Source organism: Rhamphochromis longiceps, linkage group LG23 (genome assembly GCF_057381845.1).
Source record: "Rhamphochromis longiceps isolate RC_006_pf linkage group LG23, R_longiceps_female_GT1.1, whole genome shotgun sequence".
NCBI classification, from domain to species: Eukaryota; Metazoa; Chordata; class Actinopteri; order Cichliformes; family Cichlidae; genus Rhamphochromis; species Rhamphochromis longiceps.
Genome location: NC_140578.1, coordinates 4,808,338 through 4,821,719, shown reverse-complemented (window position 1 = coordinate 4,821,719; position 13,382 = coordinate 4,808,338). Strand labels below are relative to the sequence as shown.

At 39.0% G+C, this 13,382-nt stretch overlaps 3 protein-coding genes and 1 long non-coding RNA gene across 4 annotated transcripts; 3 read left to right on the top strand and 1 right to left on the bottom strand.

The window, feature by feature from the left end:
* Window positions 1–43: 43 nt before the first annotated feature.
* On the bottom strand, window positions 44–1,161 carry LOC146641051 (granzyme A-like). The gene is made up of 2 exons (XM_085398095.1): window positions 859–1,161; window positions 44–782 (listed from the first exon to the last, which is right to left on the bottom strand). The coding sequence occupies exons 1-2, from the start codon at window positions 1,159–1,161 to the stop codon at window positions 618–620; spliced, it is 468 nt and encodes a 155-aa protein (XP_085254221.1). The 3' UTR covers window positions 44–617.
* A 149-nt stretch (window positions 1,162–1,310) lies between these two features.
* Window positions 1,311–3,326, top strand: LOC146641050 (serine protease ami-like). The gene is made up of 4 exons (XM_085398094.1): window positions 1,311–1,368; window positions 1,453–1,600; window positions 2,970–3,036; window positions 3,128–3,326. Exons 1-4 carry the CDS (start codon window positions 1,311–1,313, stop codon window positions 3,290–3,292), a joined length of 438 nt encoding a protein of 145 aa, XP_085254220.1. The 3' UTR covers window positions 3,293–3,326.
* Window positions 3,327–5,963: 2,637 nt separating this feature from the next.
* On the top strand, window positions 5,964–7,568 carry LOC146641049 (uncharacterized). Its single transcript, XR_014909532.1, has 2 exons — window positions 5,964–6,467; window positions 7,304–7,568. It is a non-coding gene; the product is annotated as an uncharacterized LOC146641049 (long non-coding RNA).
* Window positions 7,569–9,641: 2,073 nt separating this feature from the next.
* On the top strand, window positions 9,642–11,244 carry LOC146641048 (duodenase-1-like). The gene is made up of 4 exons (XM_085397304.1): window positions 9,642–9,797; window positions 9,877–10,006; window positions 10,722–10,985; window positions 11,080–11,244. Exons 1-4 carry the CDS (start codon window positions 9,697–9,699, stop codon window positions 11,242–11,244), a joined length of 660 nt encoding a protein of 219 aa, XP_085253430.1. The 5' UTR covers window positions 9,642–9,696.
* The last annotated feature ends 2,138 nt before the right edge of the window (window positions 11,245–13,382 follow it).

Below are 13,382 nucleotides of genomic sequence, written 5' to 3'. Positions count from 1 at the left end.
GAAAAGAAAAGAACACGAAAATGACAGATGTGTTGTTGTTTTTGTCATGCCACAAGCTTTATTAGAAAGTAGAAAAGCTAGAAAGTTAATTACACAATATTGTTGTTTTTGGCCTTTTCAAGCAAAATACTTAAAATGAGAAATGAAATAAACATTAAAGCATACTCAAAAAATTTTTTTTGTCATTTTTGTCAAAACGTCTGCTTACAGATTTATTTATTTTCAGCTTAAGTTTGCAATACATGCCATGGTGAGTCTCTTTGGCTAATCTCGCTTTGTTTTTTCACTTTCATTTATCTATTTATTTTTTGTATACATTAAAAAGATCCTTTTCCTGTTTGCATTGTAGCTGTCTGCAACAAACAAGAGCATTCACATTTGGAGGTACTTTGAGTTATATGATATTTGGAAAAAGTTCATGTTTGTGCCAAATTTACCTAACAGACTAACTATGGGCGGCTATCATGTGGACAGTCTGTAAAAACTAAAATATCATAAAGAAGAGGAAGAATGAAATAAAATGGATAATGTTCAAGTAAGTGGTTAACAGTGACAGCAGCTGCCAGATTTAAAAAGCATCAAATATGCCCATCTCGCTTAGCTGGTACGGCTCGATTTCACTGATTTTTGGTTTCAGATGACTTCATTGTTTTTTTGATCCACTTTAGTTGTTTCTTTGAGAGAAACGAGTAGACCGCAGGTTTTGTCATGCACCGATGAGATCCAAAAGAAGTGACTCCAACCAACATTCCGTAGCACAGCAGTGGTCCTCCTGAATCCCCCTACATCAGCAAGATCAAATATATGATTAAATATATGAACAAAAAAATAAAAAGAACATGCATCTGTCATACTTACATAACAGCTAGAATCGTTTCTTTTGCCAAATGTACCAGCGCAAATCATGTCCCTGGTGATAGAAGGGTTGTGGTTGTAATAATCACAAGAGTTGCACTTCTGTCTGCTGATCACAGCTACATGGCCACCCTTGAGGACATCTGATGTTTCATTGTTTTCAGTTTGTCCCCATCCAGCCACCAGACACCTTCTCCCATCTGCAGGCCTTTTGACTATTTTCCCCAACTGTAAGTATTTCACGGTTTTGGTTATCTCTGCTGGTTTCTTAATTTGTATAACATACTTAAATAAATTTATACACATAGCATAATCGATGTGTTTCACATAGCAAATCAGTTATCTTTGCATTAACAAACTTTTCAAAATTATCTTGAATAAAGGATGTGGTTAGAAGCACTATAAATGTGTCAGCTTGACACGCCTACAATGAAGTGAACCGTTTTCCTGGCATCATGCACGGTCTGCAAATAATTCTGCTACTCAATGTTTTGACATGTCTCAAACAAGCTGGTAAGAATTACAGTTTTTAGTCATTATTCTCCAAGCATTTCATATGGGCATTAGCATGTTTTGTTTTGTTTTTTTTCTTTGAAGCACGTGGAAGTGACATCATTGGTGGGGAGAAAGTCCCAAGGAAGTCAATGTTGTATATGGTCTCAGTGCAAAACAAAAGTGGTCATATATGTGGAGGATTTCTGATCACCGAAGACTTTGTTGTCACTGCTGCACACTGTGATAATGAGTAAGTATGACCATGACCGTGATCATGTGACGTATGACCCTGAAGGTAAGCGAGTCATGGACTAAAGTAAAACAGTATGTTGGATGTGCCACGCAATGCTCAATTACATGGGTGGGAACTAGTGTGTTAGCGCAGTTAGCTCGTTAACGTGTTGGCCGTCTAGCCCCACGCACGGGGCAATCGGCGGTAGCTCGTTAACGGAGATTTGTCGTGTTGTGGCGTTAAGGTCATTTCAACGAGATTAACCTGAAAGCACTAGTGGGAACACAACGAATATGACTGCACATTTACGCCGACATCATCCTAGTGCAAAGACAAAAACAACAAGCATGCTACTAACTTTAGCCGAGTCATTTAGACAGCTGTTAGCACATGATTCTCCTTATGCTGCTGAGAATATAGCCCAGAAGAAGCGGATAGTATAGCTTTTATTTTGGAAAGAGACATTTCTCTGTAATAAACTCTCTTTTCCAAAGATGATTCCTCAATCAGATACAGGGCTTGCAATATCGCTAGCCCGACGTCCTGGGGCTAGCGATTTTTTTCAGTCGGGCTACCAAAATCTATCTCTTCCCTGCCCGTCGGGCTATTGTAGGAAGGAAAAATATATGTCAATGCTTTTGCATTCTTTCAGAAATGTAGCTGGGTAATTATGTCTTTGGCATCGGTGAGCCACTGTCAATATGTGACATATTGAAATCGCGTTTGAATTTGCGCTTGTTTTTTTGCTTTCACTTTGCAATTGTGCGAACTGTGTATAGAGAGCGACAGCACTGATCTGTGAGTGATGATCATTTGTGCACCAATTCCTCTGACATCGTCTTATTAATCGTTAGCTTACTATGCAAACATGACAAGTGAAATCTCCCGCAGCTTAAACATGTGAGAGGTTGATCGTGCAGAGAATCGCTGAGCTTATGTGAGTGCGTGTGTAAAAGCAGCAGGATATATATTTTAGTTCTGCTGAGCCAAATAAGACAGGTCAGGGTGAAGAAGTGACAGCCAAAGAAAAGCTTACCACAAAACGGAGAAGTTATGACAAATCAGACTATAAGGCAAAAAGAAAGTGCAGCTTTATGGTTTCATGGACAAAATAATTTCTGTGGCTGCAATATGACGAGCTAAATAACCAGGGCTGCACATAAGTGGTCCGCAGGTGCGCATTCGCTGTCAAAATAAAAAACACGCACAAGGGTTAGGGTTAAATTTAAAAACTGTACTTTTGAGTTAAAATATATATTTATAATTTTAATAAATGACAAATTAAAAAGGCATGAACATTTTTTTGTATCAAAAAAATATCGAACCGTGACACCAAAGTATCGAACCGAACTGAAACGTGAATTTTGTGTATCGTTGCACCCCTAATAAATATACGTCTTCCCGCCAACGTTATCTGTGCAGGTGGCTACCCCACACACAAGGGATTCTGCCAGGTATGTTTTCTTCTTCTTCCTTTCACTGAAATTAATAACTGGTCTCTCGTTGTCAAATGTATAAACACCTTAAAATTCTTCCTTTTCACAGGGTGATTCAGGTGGTCCTCTGGTGTGCGCAGGATTAGCTGTTGGTATAGTTTCTTTTAAAAAAGGCAAGTGTAACTACCCTGAAGCACCCAATGTTTATACAGACATCTCAAAATACCTCCTGTGGATCAATGCAATTCTGAAAAACCCAAATAGTTATTTGTAAAACTACAATTGTTTTTCTGCTGTATTGCTTCATTTTGCTGTCATTTTCTTTGTGTGACCAAAAACAGAAATAAAAATTGTATCTGCTAGTCCACGGTCTGGTTTTATTAGTAACAATATCAGAAGGGAAATATTTCATTAAAACAATAACAAGGGAGTCCAGAAAATAATTTGGTGTCACATGAAGAATAAGCAACATATAGTAGTATTAAGGTTATCACCATTACCATTTCAAGATGTTGCTGTTTTTCCATAAGATTAAAGTGACATCTTTTAGAGACCAGTATGTGTCACCACAGTAGTGAAAGTACATCTACACTGCTACACTGACTGGAACTATTTCACAGAGTGAGAGTGAGATGTCAAATAATCAATAGTGAAAGCTTTATTTTTGCAATATATTTGGCAGCTAATGAGAAACAAACTAAATACTAACGAATATTCAATGTGTACATGACTGCTGAGTGAGCAACAGCAATAACCGTAAAAGAGACACTCATGTAAACAAACTGTAATCTGCAATGCTAGTGATGGGCAGATCAGGTCAAAATGTTATTAGTATTGATGCCATCTAGTGGTGTACAGATTGATACCAGTTTTTCCTATATAAAATACGTTCTAGAATCAATTCTCATATTAAAATATTGATATTTTAATAATTTGTGGTAAATTAGAAGTTTATGATTGACAGGAAAACAGTGGAAATTAGCTATATTATTGAGATTGTCTAAATGATTGGTAGGAACTACTATTTCTGCTTGTCATGGTGATATGAGAAATAAATGCATCACGGCTCACATAGTAATCAAATCTGGCAGTCATTTAATCTCTTATGCATATCACTAAAATAGTTTAGAAAAAGTACCGACTGCATCTTAAGGATGTAATTTTGCTGAAGGAGTAATGTGTTTTTTAAAATTTGTTCACAACAGTGCTCTAACTGTACATCACCAAGTTGATTAAAAGAATGTATAGAGCATTGTTGTGAACTAATTTTGTACTGTGGTAATTTGTACATCCACATGCTTTTAGAATGTTTATAGATATGGATGGTCCAGTTTTGGATCACTGGGTGGTTGTCATACTCCGAGAGCAGGCAGGACTCAAACGCAGACTCCGAATGCAGTTCTGTGAATTTATATAAAATGATAGTAAGCCCCAGGGCAGACCCAGGACACCCAGGACCAGAGATTATATCTCTCGGCTGGCCTTAGAACATCTGGGAAGGCCTTGGTGTTCCCCTGGACAAGCTGGAGGAGGTGGGCTTCTCTGCTAAGGCCGCTGCCCCCGCAACCCGGCCCCAGATAAGCGGAAGAAGATAAATGAATGAATGAATGAATAACCAGAGTAAACATAAAATGCTCTTTGTAAATGATTATTTTATTAAATAAAGAAGAATTGTTATCCAAATCTACCTGGTCCTGTGTGAAAATGAAAATGCCCCTTTTGTTAAAAATAAGTCAACTGTGATTAACCACATTTTTTTAGTTTAGTTTCACTAAACACACTCAGGCCCAATTACTGGCAGATTGGTAAATCAAGAACTCAGTTCAATAGAACCCATGTGACAAATCAAAGCAAGCTAAGAGAACTCAATAAGCAACACTTCATACAGCAATCTAAAGAAACACTTGAGAAACAAAGTCACTGATAACTCTGTGACCGGCCTACCAAAATTACTCCAAGCGCACATCCATGAATTATCCAGGTCACAAAAGTACCCAGAACAACATTAAAGAACCTCGGGCTTCACGTGTCTCAGTCAAGCTCAGTTCATGATTAAACAATAAAAAAAGACTGGGCAAAAATGGCATCCATGGGACAGTTCAGGAGAAAACCATTGCTGACCAAAGAGACATTTGCTAAAACATATCTTGATGATCCCCAAGACTTGAAAGACTGGACAAATACTTTGTGGAATAATGAGACAAAAGTTTAAATTTTGGAAGGTGTGTGCACTATTACTCTCTGGCATAAAACAGCATTTCAAAAAAGAAAAATAATACAGAAAGTAAAATATGTTGTGGTTGTGTGACGATCTGGTTTGGCCTGCTTTGCACAAACATCAATATACACGTGCATAACACAAATAGGACCATGAAAATAGGTCATTACACAACTACAAAAACTGCCATGTTTGCTAACCGTACTGCTCTTCTGGATATCTTGATTCCTGCATTCCTGTTTTTCAGTCTGTTAGAAATGATCATGGAGCTTCATCACGTGCGCTCCAACAAAACAGTGCTTTTAATTATATTTTGTGAGTTAGATGTATCAGGGATCCTGCACAAAGTACTTCTGTGTGTGTAGTTTGTATACATATATCTCCATGTACACGTGATAGCATTTAGTCTACATCACTCTGTTAATTAAGCTGGAGCTCGGAAAGAAAAGCGTCTGGACTTCCAGTTTCTTGAAGACGTTTCACCTCTCATCCAAAAAGCTTTTTGAGTTCTAAGAGCATAAAGAGTGATTCAAATGTTCTGTGAAGATATGAAATGAACGTTGAGAAGACAGGAAGTGAAAACAACCCCAAAAACCACAAACCACAGACAGAGTGCAAGGTAAAGCATAAAGTGGTCAACTATCTCCCTGAAAGATTTTTCACCCGACTTCCATGCATCATGCACGCTCTGCAAGGGTTTCTGCTCTTTCAAACTTTGACGCTTCTTACGGTGTGTTCACACCGAACGCGATGGACGCGAATAGAGCGTCAGGTTTACATGTAAAGTCAATGGAAAGGCGCGATGACGCGCGATTGCGGGTCCCGCGAAAATTCGGAAGCAGATTTGCGTCGCGAAAACGCCAAAACGCGTGAAACGCGCGTCAGTGTAGCGCGTCTGGCGCGTTTGACGCGCGAATAAAACCACGCGCGTGAGTTTTTGTGTTGCACTTTGTGCATACGCGCGTTTCGCGTCTACCGCTCGAGTTGGAAAAATCTGAACTCCAGCGTCAAATCGCGCCGCGACAACCAATCAGGAGCCTGGTGACGTGGCTGTTACCTAGGTCAAAGGGGCAGATCCAGCCAAAGCCTTTCATACTTCAATGGAGGGGAAGGCTAATCAATGCGGTAGCAAACAACTCGGAGCTGTACAACACCAGCTGCTTTCAGTACCGAGACAGGAATAAAAAGGACCGAGCTTGGAGGAAGATATGTGAAGAGATCGGGCAACCTGGTAAGTTCATTCATTTCTCTTTTGAAAGTTTTCACTGACCCGGGGAAGCCGCACAAAAGCTAGCAAGCCACCGCTATTTTCCCACTGACGTACAAATACCGTTCTGCTTTTATGCATGTTATCATTTAGGAATATATTTTATTGTTTATTAATAAACAGCACACAGTGGTCCCGCTGTTCATCCGTCACTGCTTTGCTTTTTCGCTGATTTTTTATTGCACAGTACAGCATTGCATTCTGCAGCCTGATTGACAAATCTCCTGCGCTTGCCAAATTTATCACGTTTGGTTTTGATAACCATCGCGTCCAACAGAAAAAACAGCACAAAAACACCCATAACTATGAGCCTCATTCGGAAATAGACACCTGCACCGTGAGGGAAAAAGGCGCACGAAAGTGGCGGGCAGATGAAGACAAACCGCGGCATAATAATACTTTTACGTTTTGCAATCTACAAAGGTTTGCACTTTGAGAATCAATTGTGAGAACTGTGACCAGGGGCTAGTTATTCTGAGAACCCCTGCAATAAATGAGGGACCACTGTCTACTCTACGATTATTATATCCAACCTGTTAACATTTAATACTGTATTGATAGAACCAACTGATTCTGCAGCAGAGCATCCCCAGTCCCTGAGCTCCTGCTGCTGCACCCACAGATATGTACAGCAAGCACTGATACCTTTTTAGTCGGTGGGATTCCCTTGTGATCACCTTTACTAAATATCTACAACCAATCTGATTATATCCTGTTATTGGTTTTTTTTTTTTTTCAATGTTGAAATTAAAATCTAGTAGCAGCCTTCTCATTTCTTTGTGTTTTGTGCTGTTTTACAGGCCCACAGAGGAGGACGGCTCCGAGGCAGATGAGGGACGGGTCCCAGGACGGTCCATCGGCGGTGGAGCTGGCCATCCTGGAGTCCCTGAAGAGGCCACACCAGTCTCCAATGGAGCATTTCCTCCTCAGCCTTGTTCCTGCTCTGGAGAGCAGCTGGTCCTTTTTATTCCTGTCTCTCTGTAAATTCTTATATTTTATATATTTATGTTTAATGTTTTTCTGTTTGAGACTTTTAATATTATTTTAAATAAATGTTTATAATGACTAATGTCTCAGTTCTACTACACAGCAAATGTTGGCACATGACTTGACACATGTAGACTTTATTTCATATTATACTAATGACAAAATATACTGATACAGTGGGATGCAGAAGTTTGGGCAACCTTGTTAATAGACATTATTTTCCTGTATAAATCGTTGGTTGTTACAATAAAAAATGTCAGTTAAATATCATACAGGAGACACACACAGTGATATTTGAGAAGTGAAAAGAAGTTTACTGGATTTACAGAAAGTGTGCAATAATTGTTTAAACAAAATCAAGCAGGTGCATCAATTTGGGCACCACAAAAAAGAAATGAAATGAATATTTAGTGTATATCAATGTGTGTGTCTCCTATATGATATATGGGGTGCCTTTGTCTGGATGTGCTTCCCATCCAGAGCTGCACAGCACAGAGGAAAGTTCCAGCGCTCCTGGAATCCCTCTGTGATGGAGCGCCAGTCTCCAGGTGAAGGCACAGCCATGAAGTCGTCCACTAGACAGTCCCAGATGGACGTCGCTGCCTGGGGGGTGATCTGGCTCACCGTGGACACACCGACTCTGAAACTGAACGCGATGGTCCTGAAGGAGTCCCCGGTGACAAGGAACATGGACAAAATTGTTCAAAATTAGTATTATGTGTACTGCAGTTACAAAATACATTATTCAAATTCCAAAATACTTTTGTGATGTCAGATTTAAATCACAAAACATGAATCTTACATAAAACCTTTTGTAATTATAAGGATAATTACAAAATGTATATTAGATCATATCTAAAACAGTTGTGTTTTGTTTTAACTTTAACATATCATAATTTGATTGGTAGCAACTTTCACAACTACAGTGAGCCAATCACTCATAATTCCTAAACATGTCAATCAGGTAGGAATGAAGTAAAACATTAATAGAAATAAAGAGTTGTGTGTTGACATGTAGCCCTTTCCTTGCTTAAATCATTAATATTTTTGAAAAATTAATCTGTGATAAGACAGCTTATCAAGATAGAACCATGTAACTAGAGATGAACCAAACTGTTCACAGTTTTATCTAACTCTGTTTTAATAAAGGCTGTGACCCCTGCTATAGAGTCTGACAGCTGCAGGGATTATATACAAATATTCAACTATCCCAGAATTAAACCAGGTCTAAATAAAAAGGAGTGAGTATCGCTGCAAAGGTTAACTCAGTGGTCCTAATGCTACAGTTTGATATCAGCAAACACCGAGCGCATACATTGATGTGACACCACAGCCATGCTATCATTCAAACACTGATAACAGCATAAATCGAATTAAATCGGGACTTGATGAGACCTTCTGAGTATCACTAGAAATATTATAAAGAGTCGTCTCTGTACCACAGTTTGCTTTCAGTAAACACCGACAGCATTCACTGTTAGCATAGCACATCCATGTTAGCAGTGTATAACTGGATGGATTAGCATATTAGCACAGATATCAATAAAGGACTACCGTATTAAATAGTTTTACTAACCTCAGGCAGACGGACAGGCGCTCTGCAGGTGGGATTGAGCGTCTGTAGTTGGTGTCTAGGCGGGCAATGCTGGGACCGACGAGGGAAAGCAGGTCCTCAAACTGGCCGACGGTGATAGCGCTGGAATCGGCCGTCATCCAGGCGCAGCTCCTGGAGCAAGTGGTGAAACTCACCAAACTGCTCATGCCTCTGGAGGACCTGATGGACCCAGGTATGGCGAGAACGTCTTTTACGCTGCTGCTCTGCTCTCCACAGTACATAGAGAAGGGAGACTCTCTCTTCAAGCGCTAGCTCGATAGCTGCCATCTTGCAAAACCAGGTCTGGCACAACTCCCTCCCACATTCCTCCCACATTTCCGGTTCACGCGCGTCAAAATATCATATTTTGATGCGCGATGGATTTTTCTTGGACACGCGTTGAGACGCGAATGTACACGCGTCAAATTAGGGGCGTTTGGGGCGTTTTATTCGCGTCCATCGCGTTCGGTGTGAACACACCGTTAGACATAATGGTAAGCTTTTATCCATTTCTTACAGATGTGCAAAAGTGTGTTGCTTTTAAATTTTGCACATTTGCTTTCAGCACTGGGGAGTCAAATCATAAAAGGTAGAAAGGCTGAGAAAAAGCAGATGATGTATATGGCATCAGTGCAAGACAACAATGGACATATATGTGGAGGTTTCCTTGTCAGTGAATATTTTGTAATGACTGCAGCGCACTGTGCTCCCAAGTAAGTAATCAAAACTCTTCATGCAACCTCAAATTCATCAAAACATAAACGTTCAATTTCTGTATTATCATTAATGTAGGAATCCTACAAGTGTTGTTCTGGGCACTCACAATCTCAAAAAGGTTGATGACACAATGAGATATGATGTGAAGATGTGCAAACATTCTTTTAAGGATGTTCTATCTGGAAATGATATCATGCTTCTCAAAGTAAGTAGATAACTCCTGAATCTCATAGACATGCATCTCTTAGGTCCTGTATCAGGTTTTTGCTGCATATACTTACATGACTTCCTGATATTATTTATCTGTTATGTTGATGCTATATAGATAGATTTTGTCTTTTGTTTTTGTTTTAGCCAAGTGTTTGGCTAGTAGCTGTTTGACAGTCACCATGTTGGTGCACAAATACCATTTTATGCCTGTCAAACTGCATTATTCTCGTCACTGTTCAAAAAGAACTCTAAAAACCTGAAATGTTCTGAAAATGATGAGGTATAAGAACTGGATATGAAATGAATTTTATGCATTTCAGCAAGCCATGTGTGAAGCCTGGCTCCTTGGAAGCAAACTATAAAGAAATAAGTGGTGCCTCAACACTTTTACACAATACTGTAGTTTATTTTAAGTAACTGGCCCTGGATGTATTACTCATGGGAAAGCACATGAAAGAAAGAAAGTTCCTTATTGCTTGCCTTTTGCAATATATGTGATACAAAACAAACATGTTTTTATTTAGTTTAACAATGTGTTGCACATTAATAGGTATACTAAATGTTAGTGATGATTATGTATTGTAGTACATATTGGTTATTCAACTGACCAGCTACACATGTGGACACTCTGTTATGGTTTGGATTTAAACCCTATTAAATTTGCCTTAAGTATTTTCTTTTCTATCTCATTCCTTATTTTCTGCCACTAGCTGTCCAGGAAAGCTCGCCTGGAAGGAAACAAAGTTATTAAGCCAATTAAACTTCCACATCCAAAAATTAATCTAAAGGAAAACAAAACCTGCAGTGTAGCTGGATGGGGGGCCATAAAAAGTAACGGTGAAAGTGTTGACGAGCTGCAAGTGGTGGATGTCCCCATCATTAACAAGGACAGGTGTCAGAGTGTTTGGCAGAATATGCTTCCAGCTAAAGTTATTTGTGCAGGTGGATACTTTAAAAACAAAGGAATCTGTCAGGTAACTTTTTTTCTATCTACAACCTATGATAACGGTATTAACAAAAGATTGATGATTGATGGGCAAATCAAATAATAATATTTCCTCCTCACAGGGTGACTCTGGTGGCCCTCTGGTGTGTGACAATTTGGCAGTTGGTGTCGTTTCCTTTAACAACTACAAAATCTGTGACTATCCGAATGTCCCCAACGTTTATACAGACATATCAAAATTCCTTTCTTGGATCAAACCCATTCTTAAGAAAAAGAAATGCTACTAATCTCTGGCTCTCTTCCACAGTGCATCTTTTGTCCTACCTTCCTTCCCTGGGCTCCAACCAGTCATGATCATTTTGTTAGATCTCAATGAGAGTTTTTGCTGTAATCAGAGCTAGATTTTCACCATTAGGGGGCAGCGTTCAATTAACTTTTCACATCTGTCAGAAACAAGAAAATGGAGAGTTTGGTGTGAGATCAGAATAGTGTGTGTGGTGAGAACCATTTACTTACTGAAAGAAGGTTCTGGGTTTAAAGTTCCTTGTTGGCCAAGGTTTTCTCTCATAGTTTACCGACACACTTGTTTGCTTAATTGATGCTTTTAGATTTTACAGTGAATGGTTTTCTGTCTCCTTGTGTTACGCCTGCAACCAACTTGCAGGCTGTCCAGGATGTACCTTCCCTCTCACACTATGATAGCCAACTCTTCCTTCTTGACACCAACCAACAGCACCTCCTCTGTGAGATTACTGCAGTATTTCATGTTTCAATATGAATATCATTTACATTCATTTCATGCAGAGAAATGTAATCCTGAGTCAAGATGTTCTGTTACACTGTCAGGTGTCAGGAATGATTAAATCTCTTTAAGCATTTTGGCATTACAGTGAGTCCAAAAGCAAAAAATAAAACCTGAAGCTTGAAACTGTATTTTCTCTTACTCATGTCATTTTCAAAACTTTTTTGGGGAACTTTGCTGTGGGAACATCCAAGGAACAGGCCAAAGGCTTTAGTTTTTTCCACTTTAAAAAGCAAAACATTGCTATAGATACAAAAAGAAAATTGCTTCAACCTAAGACCCGTGACGATAGCCAAAAAAAGTCTCAGAAAACATGGATCACATATGAGCCAAAATATAAAATGCCCTAATACTAAAACCATGCATATATGAATTCGGTATCTCAGTAATGTTTTAGTTCTGCACGCAGAACATGCAATATGTCTAACACCTTGTGAATATGCATGTATCTGCATTTGCTGCTGTACTTGTGGCTGTTTGTCTAAAGCAAGTTTTTTTAGTCAGCAACATTTTCTAGGCATTTATACATGTTCAATCAGATTGAAAGATGGGAGATAATATGACTCTTATCTGCTATATGCTATGGAGTAAATGTAACTGCACTAGTTATTAGCAAGCCATTGTTGTTTTAGTCATTAGCCAGTGTGAATGCAGTGTTTTCATCTCCGTGAGAATGCTGACATTATGACCGGTATCTGGTGACTGTGGTTTCTTTGATTCAAAAACAGTTTATTACACTAATCACATGTGTTTTGGTAGCTTTGGCCTATGCAAATGAATAATGTTGTTTCTTCTTATGCTCTTCATTTGAAAAAGTTGTCCATTTAAAATTAAGTTGTGATAGTAAACAATTTCTTTGAAGGTAAAAGGCGAGGTAAGAACTAAGAACATTCACTTTCTGATCTGATATCCAAGCTAGCCTGAAAATGTCTCTTCTGAGAAGTGATGTAAAAAAGAGAAGGCTCGTTAAAAACAACTTTTTTTACACCAATGTGTAAAAAGAAAAGCCAAAAACATCTTCTTCTGTTCCGCTATCGGTTTCTCTACTTAATCAATCTGCTGATTAACTCATCTGCTTATCAAAGGAACAGAAGCTGATTTTTTAAGACTGAAGAACACACTTAGATGTGGGCAGATCTTCGTGTCAGCCGGATAATGTACTCAGCCTCAATCTCACCATATCACCGACAGTGCCATTCTGTTTTATTCACAGCTTGTAAATAAACGTATTAAACCTTTCCCAATGCTCAGGGTGTGGGTCCATCCTTATGACAAAGTTACAGTGTGTAAAAACTTCACCTCTGGATGTCTGTTTACTTAATCTCTCGAAATTCCAGTGCATAATTTTATCTATGGTGGTTGCTGTAGGACAAACGTTTTAAACAGTCAAGAAAGAACAAAAACATTTAATATAGGATACATTCCAGAAATCCTTCCCATTGTCTTTTCCTGACCTCTTGTCCTTGAGCTGGGTATGAGAAGTAATAAGAACTTAGGAAAAGAGAAGAACGGTGAGCTGAGAATCTGAATGACCTTACACTAGTCTCCTTAACAACGTGGCAAAGTACAAGGGATACAGCCTTAAGAGATTCAGCATGTGGACAAGGGTGACAAGAGTGAAAT